A 23,692-nucleotide genomic window follows, 5' to 3' on the forward strand; every position below is an offset into this window, starting at 1 on the left:
CAGCTTGTTTTTGTAGGCTTGAAAGTAGCATGATTGCCTTGATCTACTATCTGATACCATTTTATGGTAATTTATACTGTGTGCGCCCTAAATGTGTATGTTAATGGTACTTTTGTACCAAGTTGACAGTAAAATAAAAGCATTATATGAAGAGCAGCTGCACACATGAATAGTAAAATGCTCTTCTTGACCTTAATGCTTGGTTAGGTTTTAATGTATACAGAGTTGGCTGTTTAAGTGAATGTACATATACAGACAAAATACTGGATCCAGTACTGTGCATTAGGTATTGCAGCAGAAATGGACCCTAATAGACCTGCCGCTGTGTAATGTGTCAAACTCTGGTCAATATTCATGTCTTTTAATACTGTAAAATTGAAGACCCATAATATAAATACATATAGATTTTATTACTTATTTCAAAATGTTTATTTGTTGTATCGCTTGTATTTTTTTTCTTTGTTTTATGCTGGTAATTAATTTCTTCTATTATTATTTTATTATCTGTACCCATTATTACTATTACTATTTTCCTATCTTGAACAGTTACTTTAACAAACTTAAGCAATGCTTATTATTAAATATTATAATCATTATAATTTTTATAGAATACATAATTAAAGGCTATACATCTTCATCGTTATTTTAGTATTACTGTGGTACTACTACTACTATTTTTTATTAATTTTATTTTTGTATGTTCCATTTTCAATGTAATTTTAGATAAAGTTTTAGGGATTCTTTTTATTTTTAATAGTTATTTTTCAGTTTTAGTATTTTTTTTTTTTTTTTTTTTTTTTACATCAATTTAAAGTAAATGAAATGTTGCTTTGGCAACTAGTTGAAATAAAATAATAAAATCATATTACTTATAATATAATATAATATAATATAATAGTTTTTTAATACCAAATTTTATTTGTTAATGTTTATTTCAAGAAAAAAAATATGGTATTAATATGGTATAAAATTTTAACTGAGATAGCACAATTGGTATTGAGTTGTGAGGTTTTCAGTAAGATCAAATGAGAATGAGTCTCTTTCTGCCGTTTGCATGGTTTGGATGGAGACCTTTGACCTGTGGGGTCACTCTCTCTGTCGCCTTTGGACACTTGTACAAGTTAACAGAAATTGCTTTGGGGCCTCAAGCAGCCAGTGACTAGCAGGCAAAAATGACCCAGCTGTAACACGGTATGACCGCCCGTTGGCTCAGCACACATTATTCAATAGCCTTGATTGTATTTGGTGCCTGAAGACGGACTGATTTAACACCACTTACAATGCTCTGATTCTTAGCCTATATTTGTACATGCCCTGATTATACTCCACTGACACGCTGGCCCCCGAGACAACTCCCAGCATCTCTCTCTCCTAATTTCCTCTCTGAGATCTATAACTCTGTTTTAAGTGTTTTTTCCTCTTTTCGGCGCTCCAGTCTTGTCATATCGGCTCTACTTCAAACAGAGAATTCCATTTTCATTTTCTGCCTTGTACAATGTACAATCAATTATCTGAAGAGGCCTTTCAAATTACACAACATACCAGACAGATGAGCTAGGCATGCAGCTGGAAAATAACCTACTACAGCCCTTTTTGTTTCCACACCATAACTTAGTCATTTCATGTGCAGTAGAAATGAATACCGATCACATAACGGCTTTGAAATGTGTCTAAATTTGACAATTCGAGATACATTTTCAAACAGCCCTTTCATCTTCTCTGTAATCATTTGCTTATTCATGTGAAAATAATAAGTCAATTTTCATTCCCTTCCACGGTCGTGCTCTCCTTTTTTCATATTTATGCTTAACTGGAGCGACATTTGCAAATCAACATGGATTTATTGGCTTTTAGGGATAAAAATAAGCACACGGTTTCTATAAGAACAAAACTGTGGCATGCATTGGCCCAGTGCACATTGGTCTCTAAGACGTTATAGGAAAACATTTCCACCGCTCTGTGCACAAAATGTCTTGCCGTAAAAAAAAATGCAGCACTGTTAAGATTTCCCCCACAATTAATCTCTTTCAAATTGATTTGTGAACAAAACTCAAAGGGAGCTTATGGAAAATGGAACTGGGGGGAAACCTTGTGCTCTGCAGTCCAGAGATTCACAGAAAATAACAGACACGGGCACAGTGTATAAATCGCCTGCAGTCAGTAAGGCAGACAAATAGCATTTGATTTCCATGCTGTAGTGCAGCGGACAGAGCTTCTAAATCAGCCCAAATAATTATGTTAAAACCAGCTGCTCCTGACAGCGCTATTCTCACACGTCTGTGACAGCTTATTTGTTGAGGAGAGGAAAGGCAGCCAGCCTGAAGTGGTCTGTCATGGTTGTTCTTCCCGCCAGCTTTTTAGGGACCAGGCATGAATTGTATCCGTGTTATTATTTTGCACCGAGCTTTATGACAGCCTTAAGAAACCAAGCACACTGGACAGGAATATACACTACTGGTGAACAATTTGCTCTCTTATGCTTACCAAGACTGCAGTTATTTATTTGATCAACAAAATACTGTTTTCTATTTTAATATATTTTAAAATGCTTATATATATATATATATATATATATATATATATATATATATATATATATATATATATATATATATATATATATAAATAATTGAGTGCCAATAGTGTAATGATGTAATTATGATGAACATTCAGATTAGCCATCATAGGGATCTATATTTTTTTTTTTATTTAAACAGAAAACAGACATGGAAAACAGTTATTTTGAATTGTATAATATTTTAACAGTCTTGATGAGCATAAGAGATTCTATAAATTATATTTTATTTTATTCCAAATGGGTAATGTACGCAAGGCCTATTTTGGGGCTAGTCACTTTTGCTGTAAGTTTGTTTGTTGCTTCAAAAAAGGCTACAAGGACACAATGAAAGACTGACCGGCTCTGGGATTTTAGCTGAAGTGTCCTTTTCACTCTGAGGTTTTTGTTCGTCCTTTGGCCGCTTCATGGTCGTCATTTTTGTTTTTACAACACCCTCCTGGGCACTGGCTTCCTGTTTGCGGGGTTTGACGGGCGGAAGGGGTTTGTCCTCCTCACCTTTAGTAAACCTCTCATAGGGTAGGATGAGTCTGAGGAGGAAGTGATACAGGTTAGTAGAATTAGACTGATTCATCATTGCACTTCTACTTAAAAAATTCCTGTCTTTTCAAACTGTTAATAATAATAATAATAATAATAGCATTGTTTCCTGTAGGCTTTATCTGTTATACTAGACAAACTGAAATTGACTCATGACATCATGTTTCCTTCCTGTGCACTTCACTGTTACAGAAGATGTGGTTTTGTTCACCATAGATGACTGTTTCTTCATACAGACACATTTAACCCTATGGGTTTGTACGAAATATACTCTCTTTTAAATTGAAAATCTGATGTTTATCTGCTTAACCCCAGGGTAGGTGACTAGAACACAAACCAAGATTTTTAAGTCAAACCGTAGCATGCTATCACTCTTATAATGTAAGTGGATGGGAATCACGCCTAAAACATACAATAAAAGTATCAAATGGTCTCAAATGGACCATTGACACTACCAGTTGAGACCATAGATGGTGTCAATGGTCCTTTTGAGATATACGTAGGTGGTGGTAGATGTGCCGGTATTCTGTAATGCGATATATCACGGTAATGAATATGCACAATATTGTTATTGTGGGCACTTCTAAATCAGTCCCTCCAGAAAAACTTGGATTTTTTTTGTGGTTGTTGTGGGCAAAAATCCTTGATTTTGCGGCCCGCTTTCTTAAAAAATGCGATGGAATATGCGGGATATTTTTGCAATTTTATGCGATGAAAATTGCGTGAACTTGCAAAAACTGCGGTTTGATGAAAAAGAGAAAAAAAGGTGATTCCCCCAACACCTTTTTCTCAATAGGCTACTACCTTAATGTAAAGAGTAATTTCTTATTACTTCCTATGATAAGCGAGCATACTAAATCACAGAATATTTAAGTTGCAATCTCTTACTGCAACGTAAATTATTTTACATAGCCTACTACTAATATAATTACTGTAAGTTTTTGGTACTGTTCTGTAACAAAAAAGTGCAATCTTACAACTGTAAAGTTGCATCAACTTCTGAATGAAACTACAACAGTGTTAGTAGCCTAGTGAGAAGGGGGTGTTGGGGGAATCACTTTTTTTTCGCTATTTCATCAAACTGCAGTTTTCGCAAGTTGTCGCAATATAATTTGGCTCCACTGTCATGTAACAAATCGGGAAACTGCTTTGCGCGTTCTTTTGCGCTTTTTTTTGTTGGCAAATAAGAATGATTTGCGCGCTTCAAGTTTCACCGGAGGGTTTGCAGATGATGTTCACATCACGTAATTACGTCACTTCATAAGGTTCCCATGGTTATAGGGGAAAATGGGGCTTTACTTGTGTGAAGTAAACGCAACATTTTTCAACGTTCTGCTAAGAATTTGAGTTTTTTTGCAACGAAAATACAGGGATTATGAAATCATGCTAGCCCCGCATATTTTGCTTTCTGCAATCGGTAATTTATGCGGCAAAAGAGCGGCATATTTGAAAAAATGCGACCCCGCATAAATATGCGGCCTTTGGATGATTATGCATTAAATCAAGCGATCGCATAATCGCGTTTTTCTGGAGGGACTGCTAAATACAGTGAATAATTATACATAAAAAATTATTCATAATTTAGGATGCATTTAAAGAGTACTTTTCCCATCAAGTGGTCAAAATGCACAACAATGCTGTATGCTGCTTGAAATACGCGTGTCCGCTCACATGTTAACAAGCATGCATGAGAAGCACATGGGGGACTCTTGAGATGCGCTGAATGAAAGCACATTCACTCTCTGACAGCAGATGGCGCTAAACTGCAGAAAATGCAGCCATTACCCTGGAAACCCCATAAATAAAGCAACTGCTCTACTTTCTAAAATTGATTTAAATAATTTAATTAGCCATTCATATCTGTGGATTTGCTATGGTGTTCCTCTCAGCGCCAGATACTTAAATATTAAGACTTAATAGGCTATTAATTTTCAATTTTTTTTTTACATTTTAATCTGGACTACAACATGCCCTAGATATTGTTTGAAAGAGTTTTGATTCTTTATTGTTCATTCACACTTTACATTAGGGCTTCATTAGTTAACATTATTTAATTCTTGCATGTTTATTATATATATATATATATATTACATTTTCCAAAATCTGTTATTGTTACTTGGCTGTATCGGCTACTTGGACATAAAAATGCATGTAGCTGAAGGAATGGCCAGCTATGAACTCTTGCATGAGTGAATACACACAATGAGGTAAATAGGGGAAAAAATTGTGGACAATCCTAATGAAAATGTACCTTTTCTATAATGCTCCACATTCCATTAGATCCGTACCATCCAGAAAACTAAGAGTGAAGACTTATTAAAATCAAAGCCAAGATGACAGTAGATATGAAATTATGATTTACTTGAGAATGTTATTGCAATGGGAATGGAGGTAGACAGCAACATGATCTGCCTCTCTACTCTTGTAGCTTGAAGTTTTTATAATGTGTCCGATGTGATTAATGAGTCTGGCTGGGAACTCTTGGAGGCATGCGGAATCATAAATATATCCCACACCAGCCCTAATCCAAATACATTTCACATCTCGTGCATCACGATGAAGACGCGGTAGACGAAGTCAAACATAAATATGATCGAGACCGCTAAAAGCGACAGAATGCTCCATAACAAATGTTTGTGATTTTTTTTTTTTTTGATTTTCTTTTGTGTCTAAAATTTCCCTTTTTATCACTCCCTTCATTCTTGTTTAATAAGATCTGGTGGTATCTCAAGAGGGATTCATCTCCTTTAGTTTGTAGCCGTTTGTTTACTCAACGCCGGGATGTTTGGGGCTCTCAGAGGCGGGACGCACTGAGCACGCTCAGACAAGGGCTGTGCGGGAAAACTATGCCGACTGAGGTTTGGCCGCTGGCCAGTGGCAAATCTAAGCAGAAGCCCAGAGGGAACATTCATCTTCAGATCCCATTACCAAAAGAGTTTAAACATGTTACAGCTGCTAAAAGTGGAAAATGTCTCGGTCCGTGCAGTCAAATCAAAATAGCAGGCAGCTGCCAAATACCTGATTCCCACTGTAATGTTTCAATTCATGTTTACATAGTGGAGGTATAATAATGCACACAATGACTTATCTTGTTCACAGCTAATCCTCAGAAATCTCCCTCGTCTGGAACTAAAGGACTTTTTTTATTTCAAACCCCCACAGACTCCTTAGTGAGCTTTAAGCTGTACTTATGACGACCCAGTTTTAAACCGCGTGCAAAGGGAGACTTTATATTTACCTAATATAGATGTTACTCTTTTAATTTACCTATATTTACAGTATGTCTGAGTGCTGAGTTGAGATAAGAATGGAAATACAAGGTGAGATGTCAGGGAATAAATTATGACGAATATCCTCACTTATTCTCACCACATGACCATTTATGGGAATAACAAGTCACCATTCCCTTCCCATTTCAGTTCACAGAGGGAAAAAAACTGTAGAAAATCTTTCCTTGCAAGTTAGGCTGTGTAGTTTTTCTTCAGAAGGAAAATGTTTTTAAGAGGTTGAGGGCGTCTGTGAGATTAAATTTTTTGTTATTTTCATTGAGCTCAGCAGCTGGCAGATAGACAGATGCATAACTCCATTTCATGCAGCCGGTAAAGGGCACGATGCCAAGAACAGGAAATATGCAATTAAATGTCCCTTTATGAGAGAGAGAGATAGAGCTAAGCAAACACAGAGATTTAGTTTCAACATTGGTTGGGATACAGATATACATGTACACAGACATTAGTAGTCATTTTGATATCCTTATGTATTCAAGGTTTTTCTTGCCAGTCTTTAGGGTACTGTGGCTGGATAGATATCAGAATGTTGACTCTGATACTAAAATGATAAGAGCCTAAGGTGACTGATGAAATAAAACAGGGACTGTTAAATGTCAATAATATGTGATCAGTCTTTTGCACTGTTAATGCACAATCAGTTCTTTTTAAGGCAAACAAAAAAGGTTCTGCAGGTAATTGGGATGACACGTTTGTATTTCATACATTTTGAGATTTGATAACCACATACCCCCCATGGAAAGAGTGCAACTTTTTTGTTATCACTAAACCACATAACATGAAAAAGTGAAATGTGAAAATGTTTTGCTTAAAAAAAAAAATCTAAATTTAGTGCATTTATTTTAATATATATGTTAAAAGACAAAATATCTAACATGGGTATACCTGGAATTTAATTTCATTAAATAATTGTAAATATTTTACTTTTTGATAAATTTGGATTCCTACTGCTGCTTTTTGCTGATAAGTTTGCTGAAACTCACGTTCTGAATATACAAATCCAAATTCTGTAGTTTGTTTATTTATACAATGTAAAAGGACAAAATATTTAATATTTTATTAAATTATTTAAGAATAAATTTAAATTAAAATGTATGCATTAACAGTAGCAGACACTTTTATCCAAAGCGACTTACAGTGCATTCAAGCCATCAATTTTTACCTATCATGTGTTCCCGGGGAATCGAAACCCCTACCTTCCACTTGATATCGCATTGCTCTACCAATTGAGCTAAAGAAACACTATATATATATTTCATTATTTTCATAAAATCCTTTTAAATATATTAAAGTTTTTTTATATAGAGATTCTAACTGCTGCTTTTTACTGTTTCCTTTGACGCTTGTCCTGCATTATTCCCTGTAACCTTGGGTGTAGTGAAGAATAAAATATCGTTTGACAGTGAATGAAAACATGATACACCATATTCATAATACATTCAGTATTAATATTACACGCAGTCCCAAAAAGCTGCAAGACAGAAAACACATCAAGTACAGGAAGTAGGTTTTGCAAGAAAAGATCAAGACCACTGACTGGGCCGGCCTCCAAAATAAAAATAAACAAATGGAAAAAAGCAAATGCACCATTTTATCACAAATGGTGTGGTGGGATACATTTCGCTGGGCAATGAACCAAAAACCTCCTTGATGGTCTGAACGTGTGCTCACTGTGGGAGTACAAAGAATAACCTGAAGTGCCACAAGAGAGATTCATTTACAGGACTATTTCCCCTCATGTGGCTGGAAACGAGGCTCATCCCCCTTTCTGTCCCCATTCCAAACATTTCTACAAAGACCTGCGTTTAACAGAACAGAACCGCTGCCAGTAATGTACAAGTGTCATGCTGAGTTTTTCTCCCCGTCAGACTTTACTCAGTCCGTTACAACTGTCCAAAGCTTCACATGGGACTCCTCTCAGAACCATGCTTTTTCTCCATGGATTTTTTTGTAAAATGTAAATATATTTTGGCTCAATAAATACTTAATGAATTTGAAATGCAGGTAGATAGATTTTAACATCCATAAAAAAACATTTGCATCCCCTTTTAGAGCAGCTGCAAAGTCATGAAAATGAATCAGCCCACAGTTCAAGAGCTGTCTGTAATCACAAGCTCTGCTGAAGTTATTTTAGTCCCTCTATTCAGCGCACTGACTGCAACGGTTCATTTTTAGGCAAGATCAACATGTTTTGCAGACTTTGGCTGGGCTCAGGTGCTCTCAAAGCCTCTGTCTCAGCTGCCCGCTCTGTGATGGAGCTGATTATTTATATGAACTTGAAGGCTGGGAATTCACTCATCACCACCTGCAGATTAAGTTTAGCATATAGTCACATTCATATGCCATTCAAAACCCAGCACTCTTAAACTGAGGCCCTATTACAGGCTTCCTTTTACATCTCCATCAGAGAAAGAAAATGAGGGCTGGAACATTAATATACGGTTCACATGTGCTGCAGCTACATATTTTCTCAATCTGGCTAAAATAAAATGATTTTATTCATGAATATCTTGCATGTGAGCTGAAGTGTGAATTTTATCTGTTAAATAAGCATAAAGACATTGACTGAAATGAGTTTGGAAAAAAAAATGTCCTTAAAGTAAGAAGAGGAATCGTGAGGAAAGATCGTCAGTACACAAAAAAAAAAAAATTGAAGTAAATTCACTTAGGAATTGCTAATAATTTTCACAATTACAAGGAAACGGCAAGCAAAATTATAAAAAGTTAAATGATTTATTTATAGCAAAATGACTGAAATAGCATTTTCCTGTAAAACGAACTCCAGTCTTTGATTTACAACTGTGATATGCAGTATGTTTGTTAAAGATCCTGCTCCATTTTTGCGACAAAAATAGCTGTTGGAGAAAATCTGTGTCCTTGAGCCCGAGTACTTACCCCAGATAGCACTTTAACGTTCAACTTAAAAACTGCCTCAACAAATGAATCATTTATTTTAGAAATCCAGACCAGTGTTATGTGTCACCTTGAGCCTGTTCAAAAGAATCATACAGACCGCCAAGCCATCGAAAACATCATTTTTAGAGACAAGTACTTTTTTATAGCCTTTTAAAGTGGTGCACTTAATTCGAACACTTTAATTTGTCCACAAAAATGTCACAAAGTGACTTTGCTGTGCAAACTGCCTTCTTGTCATTGACTCAGATGCATAATTGCTTCACGGATCGTGAGGAGAATAAAGCTTCCTGTATAATGTGGGCAGATAAGGGCATCATCACAGAGATAACAGCTTGCTGAAAACCACAACGGTGCGCTCGTACGCTCTTGTCTGCACGCTCTCCTCTCCGTTGGGAAGACTGCTGAGTGGGTAATAAGATTGTGTTTCAGCATCCCCCCCCCCCACGTCCATCCTTATATAACACTAATTACAATAATAAGCGGACCGTTAAAATTATTCATACTTAAAGAACGCAACAATTATACAAAGACCAGCATTTATGCTCCACTGTGGTGCAGTTTTTCCTGCCACCCTTGCCCAGGGATGTGTTACACATAAGAGACGTGGGCCACTGGAAAGTGGTGTTTATAAAAATCAAGTGGGGTTAAGAGTAAATGCGACCATGGTACCGGAGGCCCAGCTTATATAACTCTTACTGGAAGTTGATGAAAACTAACAGTGTGTTATTTCCTAGCAGGGTGTAGAAGACACAGTTGAAATTGGTAATCTACGGTTTGTGTTTAGCAATTTCCTGTGCAGCAGTGGCTGGTGGGATTATGCAGGAAGAAGCTGTGCTGAGGTCAGTGGGGTTTTCCTGCATGGAGAACTGGCATTTCTGCATGTAATAGGGGAACCGTGAGGGCTCGCTCTTGCCAGCCTTACATCTTCATTTGCTGCAGCCCCTAACCGCAACCACATGACCAGGGTGGAACTGAAAACCCTGCCAGTGTGCGCCTGATCACAGTAAACCTAAGGCAAATATTAGACGCTGACGATTATTGATGTTGTATGCAGTTGCACAGATTGATGGTATTAAAAAGACACTTTTTGAAATGAGTAAAACAGACCTCATTACAACCTCCAGCAGAACTGATCTAAATATAATGGCTGTAACTGTGGTGTGAAATGAAACTATCAGGAATTAAAATCACTCTTGAGACTTAATGCAGCTCATAGTTTAATTTAAGTACATTTCTACTTTGTGTCTAGAAGTCCTTTGGAAAAAAATAATAATAATTTGTTGACATACAGTAAGTGGATAGAGCTTTACAATAAACAAGAATAAAATAGTTCCGATTAGTTCATTTTTTTTAAAAATTCAATTTAACAGTTATTTCAAATAATTCAGTTTCCAGCTGAAATGAAGACTGGTGGCAGTAAAACACAACAACTTTTATTACTTTTGACACAAATTATGATTACACTTATTTTCACATGACCTCAGAACACTTTTACCATTTGAAAATGTGTAAACTTGTAAACTTTTCATCACATAACCAGCTCCATATGCATGGTTCTTCCAATGGTGTAAACTTGCTCTGTAGCTCACCTGGTAGAGCACAGTATTTGCGATGTGGAGCGCTCTGTAAGTGTCCCATGAGACACGACTCATGGCAAAAGAGCTCAAAGACTTGTAGAAGTAAGTTAAAATGACATGGTTGCTCCAGCTAATGTGTTTTTCTTATGTTTGCTATAGTTAATACGTTATTTTTAAATGTGACGTTATTTCACCGGACATTTTATTTCCAAACTATACATAACAACCAACTTGATAAAATATTGCCAGATCCATGTTTATCTGTTTTGGACAAAACTGAACTCACTTTTATTGCCACTCACTTGATATTTCACTTTAAAAGTTTTGTGAAAAAAAGCATGAAACAATATAATATCGTTTAGCAAAAAATATCACCAAACGCATATTTTTACAATGAGCCTGGTTTGAAATAATTTCATTTTTAAAACTGGGAGAGTTCATATTAAGATCGCAGATTTTTTGAGTGCAGACATAGGTAAATGGCCAATCTGAGAACAGTTTGAGACTTTGGTCTCAAAGTGCACACTAGAAAATATATTAAAGAGATTTTACTGAGTTACTATGAGGGAACTGAAAGTCGAATTTAATTTCTTCCACATTTATTACCGGTACATATAAAGATGTTCTCTGAAGAGTGAGTCATTCACGCTGGGAGATATTTTTCCCTTTTCTTTCGAACTCGTAGAGCAAATGACTAATATTTAACACGGCAGTCCTGTGAGCGGGTGCTGCTATAGAACAACATCCTGCAATCAATACTCAGGTTTCCTCTGCCCACTGAAATAACTCATGCACAAATAGTTCTGTTGATTTACATAAGCATTACATAATCCAATGCCTTGCATTTGAAGAGTAACATTTGGACATTCAGTGTTGCCACAGAAACATAAAAATATACAAGTTTACGATTGTATCAGAAATACAGTGTGAGTACAAATATACCAATGTATCATATGTCATATTATGTAAACTGACACTTAGATGTGAGTAGCTTCAGGTTTTAAATCATTAAATCAATATGATTTGATTCCAGGAAATTCCAGTGCATAAATTCTCACAGCTCAAAAATAAACATGACACAGCCAGCAGTAGGGTGAATCGCATGAAACCTGTCCAAAATGTCTAGAATGTCTGGGTCATAATTCTATTTTGCTGTGAACAAAGAAAAAGAGAGCTTATTTTGGGACCCTTCTTTTTTTTTTTTTTTTTTAAATTTTCATTAATGCAATAGGAAAAGAGATTGGTTTCTTTTTAATTGAGCATTTGTTTTTAATATAATGTTTTTAATGCATTTATACAAATAATAATAATTAAAATATTACAAATTAGTATGAGAACTGCCATTTAGAATAATGGAGTAAAACAAAGCAAAACAAAAAACAAAATGTAAAAAAAAAAAAAAATAAATAAATAAAAAAAAAAAATTGTCAGTCCAGTCCTTTTTTCCCCCCCATCTTTTCCAGAGATTTATTTAAACAGTTTTTCTACAAGCTGCACTTACAATTTTTGGTCACAAGATGGGGTAATACTCAGCTGTGAGAGGTGCACAAAACAGGAAGTGAAACATTAGACTAAGAATCACAATCTCAACTGTTTCAACTCTATTTTTAGCATGTTTGTCTTTGAGAGCTCTCGCTCAAAGAGAGCCATTCTCATCTCGCTCTGCACCCCTCAGGCCACATACCGAAATAACGAAGATAAATGGTTGTTGACATCAACAATTTCATTTTCTCATTCATCTCATTCCACCACTTTAGTGTTGGGGAGGTGTGCCCGGGATCCAACATTACTGCTTATTAAACAAGCCATCTGATGGAGCCTTGAGTTTACTTCCACTGATGTGGCCCTAATGAGTGCTTGCCAAAATGCCATGAACCGTAAATTCTGACCACAGCCGCAGTAAAAGACACACACGGCTAGATGGCAGATCAGCAGCTTTCCATGCCAAATGAATGTTAAACAACCAGAGGCCTGTTATTAGATATAATAGAGGTTATGGAGAAGAAACTCAAACCAACACGTTCATAATCACATCTGTACAAGCTGGGATCAAACCTAGCCCTTTAAAAAGGGGAAATAATTTGAAGTACTTTTCCTGCTTTCCTCCACAGGGCAAACAGTGGATTAATCACAGAGACGGGCCGGGAGAGAGAATTTAAGGCTGTGTGTCTGTGTGTGTGTGTGGGAGACGAAAAAACAGACATTGTTCCCTAAGCTTCACAGGACGTCTGAAAGGTTTTGTTGAGAAGTCGACCCTTGAACTAATCCAGATTCACACAGTTAAACAGAGACGAGAAGGAACGCCAAAGCAGGCCTTTTGTCATTCCTGGCCTTTAGACCTGAAATTACCTCTCTAACTCCCTTCAGGCTAAAGCCCATTAACGTTCAAAAGCCAGCTTTAATTATTAAATGCTCTAAATAATAAGCAATGAGAGCCGTGTTTTTGTAGTGTATGTCGTTTGTTCAGACACATCCTCCCTGCAAAATATTTTATTGCTGGAATTGGTTCTGTGATGCGGCTGAAATGAAAGCCACATTCCTGGGTAGTGATTTACAGACTTTAAATTAGAGGCCTGAGCTCGAGCGCTGCTCGATCTTTAGCCCAACATAAACACAGCACTTATTCTCTCAGCACAATGTGAAGTGATAAAGCATAAATAAGCCGTGCGTGGAAAAAGAAACTACATCAACATGGTGGTTGTTCCAAAACAAAGCTTTAGAAAAAGCTTTTAAACTCCCCATTACAAATACTCTGAACGGAAACTGAACGTGCAGCAGTACTGGACAAGCAAAGTCTAAGGCTGATGATACATGGGGCAACTTTTTTGAGCAATGTTGCTTGAGCATTGTTGATAATACCAATTTTGATACTACAGAACACATTTAACATTTTTGTTTTTGTGCTGGTAGTGCTGACACCTTGCCTGGTTTATGCCTGTCATGGATAAATAATGAGGACAATAAAACTGCCAGTAGGTGGCAGCAAATCCATGTTTTAATAAATAATTTATTGATTTATTGAAATCAAACAATTCGTTCAAAATGGCTGATTCAATTAAAACGAGTCAATCTTAATGGAGTATTGAATCACTGACTCACTCGATTCGTTCAAAATATGGTTTATTCAAGGAACGAACGAAACACTGTGTTGCTACACTGTTAATTAATACAAGTAATATCACATTTGTGCATGCGCATGAGCTAATATAAAAAAAAGTACATTGCTAGTGCAATGAATATAAAAATGTAAAAACATTTATTTTATTGCTTGAAATATAAGGGCATTATAATTGTATTTTAGAAGGTTTCATCACGCAGTCAATGCTTTTGGACTCTAAAGACGTGTTTTTGTTTGGTTTTGCAAAGTCAGTGATTTGATATTGTCAGCTCTACTATCGTCTCTCAATCCTTCACAGTCAAACATACCGTATTTTTCGGACTATAAGTTGCACCTGAGTATAAGTCGCATCAGTCCAAAAATACGTCATGATGAGGAAAAAAACATATATAAGTCACACTGGACTATAAGTCGCATTTATTTAGAACCAAGAGAAAACATTACCATCTACAGCCGCGAGAGGGCGCTCTATGTCTTCAGGGTAGACTACAGGAGCAGTGAGCAGCATCTCTGGCAGCATCAGCGCCCTCTCGGGGCTGTAGACGGTAATGTTTTGGTTAATTTCTCCCAGTTAATGTAAAATTAATTTTGATAAGTCGCACCTGACTACAAGTCGCAGGACCAGCCAAACTATGAAAAAAAGTGCGACTTATAGTCCGGAAAATACGGTACAGCACAATATCGGGAATGTCTTTAAATTATAACCAAGGAAAAATCATACCTTTTCTGTTGTCTTCTTTTTAAAGAACTTTGTAAAGAAGTTGCGCTTAAATCATTTTGCGCTCGAAAAATGTCTTCCGCTTGTGAGCTGCTTGTTACAGTACCGAGTTCTAATTGGCCAATCGCCATTATTTAGTTTGTGAATTATCATAAGTAGAGCATTTTAACATTTCATTTGCATGATAAGTTTTACATAATACATTATTCATCTAAAGGGGATGGTGGTTTTACCAAGGTGATGCTTTTGTCATTTTTTTCAGCTAGTGGGATGCCATCCACCCGTATCCCCCCCTCAATTCAAGCCCTGCATATACTGTATGCACAATAGCAGCCATTAGCTAGTCAGACAGCCTCTGGTATCAAATCGATAGAATGAGCGATACTGTTAGATTTTTTTTTTATATGCCATTTTTGTAAGTACTGTACCTCAGAGCATTATCTTCACTGAGAAAATTTTTTGCTGACAATATGCTGGTTGAAACTGCCACATCTGTCTCATTAAAGCAAGTACACAATGGAATCTTAGTAGGGCAAATGAGCCTCTAAATTGACATACAAACTGAGATGATAAACTAATTAGATCAATAAGGGCTTTGATTAGGTTTTGTCAACTTTCACAACCACGATGTCATACCACAGCTCCTTTGCACTATGTAAATACAGCCAAATGGTGTAAATACTGATAAACAGCTATTTATAAATAGATGTGGATCGATGATTGGCATTTCTAAAAACCCAAATTGTTATCATCTGACATTCAAGAGAATGTGCAGCTGTGATATTGTTGGATTATGAGGTGCTCATGCTAATGATTCCAGGGATAATAAATGCATAATTCTATTGTTTACTACAGCTGCAGTCTCAAATGAAGCTCCGATCTCTCAGGGGACAAAAACAGCTGATGCAATGCTCCCTGGGAAAAAACCTTCCTTCAAAGCCAGATCATTAAACTTCAATTACAGGGCTTGCATTAAAATCTGTCATACTGGCTAGAGGTTCAAGGATGAGTTCTGTGAAGCGTGACTTGTTTGAATTTAGAGCAAACATTAATTCTAGAGGGGGATCTAAAAATCGATAATCAAGTACTGTGCTAGAAATCCCACATTGCAACGGCTATGTTTGGAATAGCATACTAAAATCCTATTCTTACTATTGCAAAATACATTTTCAGCATGCATGGAACAAGTATGCCAAATGTGTATTTACAATAAATGTTACCATTTAAAAATGCACGATTATAAAAATGACAAAAATTATAAAAATAATAATATTAGAAATTGGCTTTTGCTATATTAAATATGCAAGATGGTACTGCTTTTTGTTTTTCATTGCATAATGCATTCAAATAGGAGGCAGTATGCAGTATTTAATGTGTGGCATTCAGTAAATAGAAAGTTGCCATTCCATTCCAAACCAATAAATGCACCCATCAGAGGTTTTTTATATTGCAACATAATATTTGTACATGGTACAGCAAATATTATTCACACATTATGCAAATATGCATGCATCCTGAATTTGTTAGTTCTGCAGCGGCGAGCGCAGTGAAGAACTGTCTGTGGATTTTTTCTTCTTCTTTTTTTTTAAGGGACAGTAGAAATTCACACATCAAATAAATAATCTCTGCAGCAAAGGGACTAAAGTTGCTCGACAAGATTCATGGAATGCTGTTATCTGCAAAAGTATTCACAAGCAGAACGTTTTTGGAACAAAGATCTCTCTCTGGGAAGAGGAGGATTAAATAAATAGTGATCAGTGCCACTGACCTATATAATTAAAAAGCAGAGGGGTGGGGTGGGGGGTTGAGGACTGGCTGGATTCCCGCAGCCTCTCTCAAGGTTATTGATGTCATATTTTATGACCTAATTTGTAATCTACATTTGTTTCTCTTCCCCCACAACATATATGGTAGCCAAAAGCTAATCAGATAATACAGCAAATATCATTAGGAGCAGTTGGAGAACACCCAATGAATATTCTGTGTATTCTGTGTATGCATCCTTGTGCGGGTGTAACAAACTTGGTTACAATGTATTTCTGCTATGGAACAAAAAAGTGAATTTTTGAAAAATATCTCAGGTGCTCTTTTCCTTATAATGAAAGTGAATAATAAAATTTGAAATAAAGGTAGTCCATACCAGGACTATTATCATTAACTAAAATATATTTAAAAAAATGAATGGTTACTGAAATGAAGCTGAAATAAAATAAAGTATAATATATAAATATCAGATGAAAAACTTTCAACAAAGAAATGTCACCTTGGCAACTAACTGAAATACATTTAAGATAAAACACTACAAATATTAACTGGAAATAAATAAAAACTAAAATTGACAAACACAGGTAACACTTTAAAATAGGGAACACATATCTACTATTAATTAAGAGTTTTCCCCTCAATAAACTCCTAATTGTATTGCTTATTAATAGTTAGTAAAGTAGTTGTTAAGTTTAGGTGTGGGGGAGAGTTAAGAGATCTAAAATATGGTCATGCAGAATAAGGCATTAATATGAGCTTTATAAGTAGTAATAAACGGCTAGTATGCCAATAATGTGCATGCTAATAAGCAGCTACAGTAGTTAATAGTGAAAATTGGACCTTAAAATAGAGGGCCATAAAACACATAACAATGAAAAATATTTTTTAATTGTTAATAATTTTTGTTTTTCAATCATTAATTTCTTTTATTTTGTAGTCGTCATTCAAGCCATCACATGATTTTATATAAAAAAAAATTGTGATTTTTTTTTTTAGCATGGCCATTCAATTCCCATTCAGTTTTATTATATGGAAAAGAACAGCCAATACATTCTTCGAAATTTCTCCTATTGTGGACCACAGAAGGAAGAAAGTCATACATGTTCTGAATGAGATAGGTGAGTAAACAATGGCTATTTCTGGGTCAACTACCAATTTAAATACTGAGTTTCATTTATTCTATAGCATAGTTTTCCTTTAATAAAAAGAGCATGGCAGCAGTTAAAGCAATGCACCTTGTGATCAGAATGTATGTCAATCTGTTCATCTTCATGACTTTGCAAGCTTTCTTCAACTGATAGAGTGCCTGCTTTCTAAGATGAGTAATTCCACACAAAGTCAGTTCAGTCGGCTGCCCTTCAAAGGGTTGGGAAGTACTTAACAGAAATCTTTTAAGAACTTGGTTTTACCCTGAGCTGGGAGGGAGAAAAAGAATAAACACACACACACAGAAGATCAAGGCATATTCGGCTTGTTTTGCAGAAGTGAGGTCACTCATAAAACTCAGACATCTTCATTCCCATCTGTGACCGGGCTGCACTTGGCAGTGACCCTGCAACAGGACCCCCAAGAAAAGCCGCTTGAGTTGGGCTCCAAAGAGCAGCGCTCGTAGCCAAACAATAGGTAGCTCGTCCCGGGGCAGGAAACCGAAGATGAGCCGGGGCATAATGCCGTGCGTCATCGCGGCAGAAACAGCCTTTCACTTGCAAACGATGTACAGAATGGCTTCATTTCCTGGCCAAATTAATTCAATTAATTACTCTTGGTAACAGCTGCACAAGTGGACACATCAACACATCCCTCTCTGTTTGATCAAGGTTATAACATCAGATTTTGGCAGCCTATTATTCATTGGACAGATACATTATTGGTGGCTGCTGACTCAGCACTAAGTCTGACAGTGGAGCACCGCCAAGAACACAATCCCTGCCAACACCACCTGCCCCGGGTCCCAATAAACCCCTCGATGAGCCAGCCGGAAGAGAGAGACATGTCACACAGACCTTAAAGTTCAAACTGAAAATCTTTAAGAGCAAATACAATAACACTGTCTCCCCTGCCTCCAAACCTTTAAGAATAAGCACAAACCCATGGCAAAACTTGCCCTTACTAACAGTATTTCACAAACACAGTTTCATATAGCACTTCTATACAGCATTAAATTATTAGTCATTTTATTCATTACATTCATTTTTTTTTAAATAACCCAGTTAGTAATATCTTATTTAATGTTTGTTAGCATAAATCTGTCATGAAAGCATGCTCTGAATATTATAAAAACAATAATTGGATGTTCTGAATCTACATAAATCTGCTGAGCTTTCTTTGAGCTGTGCAGGCGCAGCTTTCATGTGGGGCTGCTAATAATATGGGGTGTAAAAAATCACCAGCAGGATCAGCGCATGTTTTTTAATGGGCACATCCCATCATGCATCAGCATACTAAAGAGCAGATCCTCACAGACTTTCACGGAACGATCTGCAGATTTACCCAGAATTTGGACATATCCCCTGCCTCCCGCCTGTTTTTTTATTAAACGTTTTGTCTAAATATTTATTCAGCTACCAACAGAAGTTTAATACTCCGGTTCCTTTAACACATTCAAATAGATTCCACAGAAATCTGCAGATGTTCTCTAAAATCAATCCTGGCTAATGAGGAGACAAACCTCTCGTAGTGTCTTCGTGTGCACGTGGCGGCGCTGGTGCTTCCCGGATTGCCGCCCAGTTCATCATATACATTTTTCCACTGTCGGCGCGATGTGATCTGAAACGAGAATGGGAAGTTTATTATAAGCGACAAGGGCGTTCACGTAATGGATGTGTGCATGAAGCAGAAATGAAATGAACACTGATATTAGAATTCCACTATTCATGCATTCAACATTCATGTCCTTTCTTTATTGTTGAATTATGAAAATAACAGGCTCTCTTGATGCATGTTAAACAGATCCCGTAAGCTTTATACTTATTAAATGACACCGAGCGCATGATGTCCCACGCAAGGTCATACGATTGAGTTATAAGATTGATCAGACTCTTAACTGAATAGGAAAACAGAAAACACATACTCGATTAACATAATTCACATGCACAGCGACTAATATTCATGAGAGACCTTCAGTGCATTCAGCATACGAGGGTTAAAAGATTTTTAATGGCCGTTTCCCGTAGCTAATGGCTGCCTCTCTCAATAAAATGCATTCTGTGGAAAAGCACATGCATCAAGTGCTGGGAAATTAATGCATGTGCGATTTAGTCACCAGGCCAATGTGTTCACCACAGACTAGTTACAACACAATTAAGTACAAAATTCTCACAGTGCTCTGGAATACAGTATGTACCCAGTGTCCACGGAGACCTAATCACTGCAATCTCTTTGATTGCAGAAACACTTCAGCTGTGCTCTAGTTTCCTTTGGTAGCTTGACTCACCGAGTAGGGCATCTGATGTCTCCTATGGCATTTAATGAAGCGTTTGCATTTGCTCTAAACTCATATTAGCCCTTGACCGCTGTTTGATTAAACATCGGCATTGTGTACGAGGCAGGATTTTAGGGTCCGGACTACAGTTGCGGTATTAAAACGCAGTCAAGTACAGTTCAACCTCAGGAGAGGAGTTTAATCTGATCTTCTTGCGCAATGTAAATGTTTCCAAATGACATCATGGCTCCTCCTGCATGATGATTTTCATTACAGATGTCAGCTGCGTTTAAAGCCAAGCTTTCTGTGGCAAAGACAACTTGAGCAGCCAGGGGACATAAAGACGATGAGAAAGGCAGGCGATGGTAGCAATACACCAGATGAAAAGAGCAAATAAGTGGCTTCCTGTTTGCTCAATCTAGCTTCAGCGCTGATGAATGAATACCAAAAATATCAAATAGCTGGTCGCATAGAAGGGACTTCAATGTTTTCACCACACTTTCACAGCGCAGATGTCAGTTAAGCTGCCAAATGAATTCCCTTTATTGCGCAGTTCACTTGTTGCACAATAATGGTCCCTTAAGAGCCTCAACATGGGTAGTGAACAGGCCTCAACCAATTTCCTCCACCGCAAAAGGGTTACACGTGTTTTCCACTTGTACATTTTATAACAACTGCAAGCGTTCTGGCCAAATTTGGAACTGAGAGAGTTCCGCATCCAGGCCAGAGTCTAGTAAACACACATTACAAGACAGGCGGGGGAACGAAAACGAAACTCTTGTTTTTCAGGAATCTTTCAGAGCCAAAGGAAAAAGCGTGCTGCCAACGGCACTGGATTTCAAACAAATTGTGTAAACACTCACCACCTCGTATCCTCCCAGTTTCTGAGCCGCTTGAAACATAGTCCAAAGGTTTACTGTAAGACGGATAACAAGGATGACGATTAGTTCCACAGGAGAGCAGTGGGAAACATGTTCGGGATAGCATACTTCATATTATTAAGTATATGTTATGACAATTTTCCAGGGCATTATTTGTGTATATAGCATTTTTCACAATACACATCAACTCAAAGCAGCTTTACAGAAAATTATGATGCTTATATTATCTTGTCATATTCATGCCTTTATGTCACATTTGATCAGATTCGAGCTGGGTGATAATAGCTTACATCATGAGATGACATAAACAATCAAGCAGTTGAGATTTGCTACAGTATACAGTATTTATAGTAATGCCTAGTTTTCACTACCTACTTTTTAAAGAATAGTAGGCAGTTTACTCTTACAGAAAAAGCTTCTTTGTTTGAATATTTGGTTCCGTGAAGAACCTTTAGCATCCATGGAACCTTTGCATTGCAGAAAGTGTTCTTTATAGCAGGGAAAAAATAACCTTTTTAAAAGAACCATTCTTTTCTAACAGTGAAGTGGGTTTAAATAATATAAACAATGTTTTTCCACTGTGAAGAACTTTTTGTGGAATGAAAAGGTTCCATGGATTTTAAAAGTTCCATCAAGTTCCAGAGTGTTCTTTTAAGTACTGTTTACTGAAAGGTTCTTTGGGAAACCCAAAATGATTTTTCCATGACATCACTGTTTTTGGAACCTTCATTTTGTAGTAGTGTATACCGTGCAGCATATCGTATGCTAGCATTCTATTCCGCACACAGCCATACTAACACATTCTTCCAATCAACTGAACATCAAATTAAAACTGAAACATGACTTGAAACGCTTGTCAACAATCCATTCCCCACCATTTAATTTTCACCACTTGAATGCTAATGCTAAGCAGGGGCCTCTTAGAAAGAGAGTGAGAACGGGAAAAAAAGATGAAACGAAATAAATTTGTGTCAGTTTAATGAAGCAGAGCTGTGCCACATTTCTGAATAAGTCACAGCAGAAATGAATGAGGGACTTTGCTGCTGGGAGACTAATCAATCAAGATTCAATCGCCACACACACAAAACCACTGCATTTGTCAGAGCGCTGTTTGTCTGGCCTCATATCTTGCCATATTGATTTTTGCTTCCTCCCAATAGCTACTTCTGATTGACTGCTGGGTTACATGGCGAGTAGTTTTAAAGTCGGCTGAATGACATTAAACTTACAGCAGAGAGCTTCTCTCTCTCTCTGACACTCTGAAACATCAGTAGAGTACAAATGTGCAAAAATTGTATCTTTAGGGGTAAACAGCTTGTCACTGGGACAGTACCCTTAAAAGGATGACTTTGTAACTTATCTACCTCAAAAAGCTGCATATAAACACTGTAGATGCTTTTTATTATACATTCTTGGAATTCTTTTTTTTTTTTTTTTTTTTTTGTCTGTTACCACTGGTATTTCCTTTCTTCATGCATTTTTTCTGTCTTCAATATGTCTCTCTACATATTTGATTTTAGTTGACATAATATTAAAACACTGGTCCCCATGTTCAACCATGTTACACTATTTTTTTTTTTTGGCATCTGTAATTTCAAACACGTAGGATTTTATTCATCTTTGTTTCACAGATGTAGAAATTTTTAATGAAATCCGGGAAATTTTGGCTCCTAATTTAAAAGGAGGCTTCAAAAACTAAAAAGATCATCAAATAAATGCACGTGAATCGAGTGGTTTAATAAAGTTAAAAGTGATTGTGTCTCTTCAGATGAACAGTTTTAATTTAGCTTTTTATTCACCTGATACACACTGATCAACGCACAAAGATATTGTTAATAGATGCTCAAACACACTAGACTGATGCTTGAGAACCAATGAGGTTTGTTCAGTTGAGCTTCTGTTTACCATATTTAATGTACATTGATCAATGTTTTTGTGAATAAACTAACATAATTTTCATTTTTGAGTAAACCCTTTATCCCTTTAATTTAGCTTGGGCTGCCACAGTGGAATTTATTAAGACTCCATCAAACATCACTTGTTGGATATAGAAAAGTTTAAAATCTAATTTTGTTGCTTAACAATTTTAAACCAGAAGATTGATGCCTGATTCACTTCCTTACAGCTTAAACATGAAATATGAATCATCTTCTACAAGAACTGTGTGTCACACTATACAAGGATAAAAAAGGTTTATAGTGACGAGCGTCTCTAGTGTGAATAAGAACATGGCATCTGCTCTCTGGGCTCACGCAGAGACTCCTACACTCGTGTGTGCATCTTGATGTAGGTCAAACATGTTTTCTATTTGATCACGATAACGGTAAATGATCCTTCCATATAAAACACAAATAATAGGCTTCATAGTCAGTAAACAGATCTATTCCATAACTTAATGAGGCACTTTCCTGGCTACATAAACAGCTGCTGAGGTATTTTAGAAACCAGCATCATTTTGCAGCCTAGTTACATTTATGTGCAATGTGCTAAATGTGGCTTAGATGTGGCTGATACAGAGTTCTATGCAGCAATTCAATGTTTTTTCCACCGACAACAGTGTTGAAAATCAATGGGACATATTATGAATAATAAAATATCTGCTTCCTTAGATAGATAGCTTGTATACTTTGTTTATGAGTTGAGCATTAAGCTACTTGTTTATTAACACTGTGTACTGTGGGGTCAGAGCTGGAGAGCTGCATGGAAATAGTTGTATTTAAACTCTGTAAATTATGTTGACCTACTTAGCAACTTTTAAATATAAATGACAAATTATTTTGTTGTTTTGGGTAACTGTGAACACTGCGGAGTGTTTAGTCCCAACTAGATGAACACATGGTCTCAAAACTGAAAAACTGCTCCTCTTTCCAAACCAATGTTGTTTTCTTTCTTCTG

The 23,692-nt window shown here is 36.6% G+C and overlaps 1 protein-coding gene across 1 annotated transcript in view; it reads right to left on the minus strand.

Annotated features, from left to right (window-relative positions):
* LOC113056333 (AT-rich interactive domain-containing protein 5B-like) overlaps window positions 1-23,692 on the minus strand; it is a 105,778-nt gene that overhangs the window by 5,453 nt on the left and 76,633 nt on the right. The window contains exons 7-9 of the mRNA XM_026223013.1: window positions 20,780-20,832; window positions 19,164-19,261; window positions 2,916-3,105 (exon numbers count right to left, since the gene is read on the minus strand). Coding sequence (XP_026078798.1) covers window positions 2,916-3,105; window positions 19,164-19,261; window positions 20,780-20,832 — 341 coding nt within the window. The remainder of the gene's footprint in view (window positions 1-2,915; window positions 3,106-19,163; window positions 19,262-20,779; window positions 20,833-23,692) is intronic.

The sequence above is a fragment of the Carassius auratus genome, chromosome 37 (assembly GCF_003368295.1).
Source record: "Carassius auratus strain Wakin chromosome 37, ASM336829v1, whole genome shotgun sequence".
Lineage (NCBI taxonomy): Eukaryota > Metazoa > Chordata > Actinopteri > Cypriniformes > Cyprinidae > Carassius > Carassius auratus.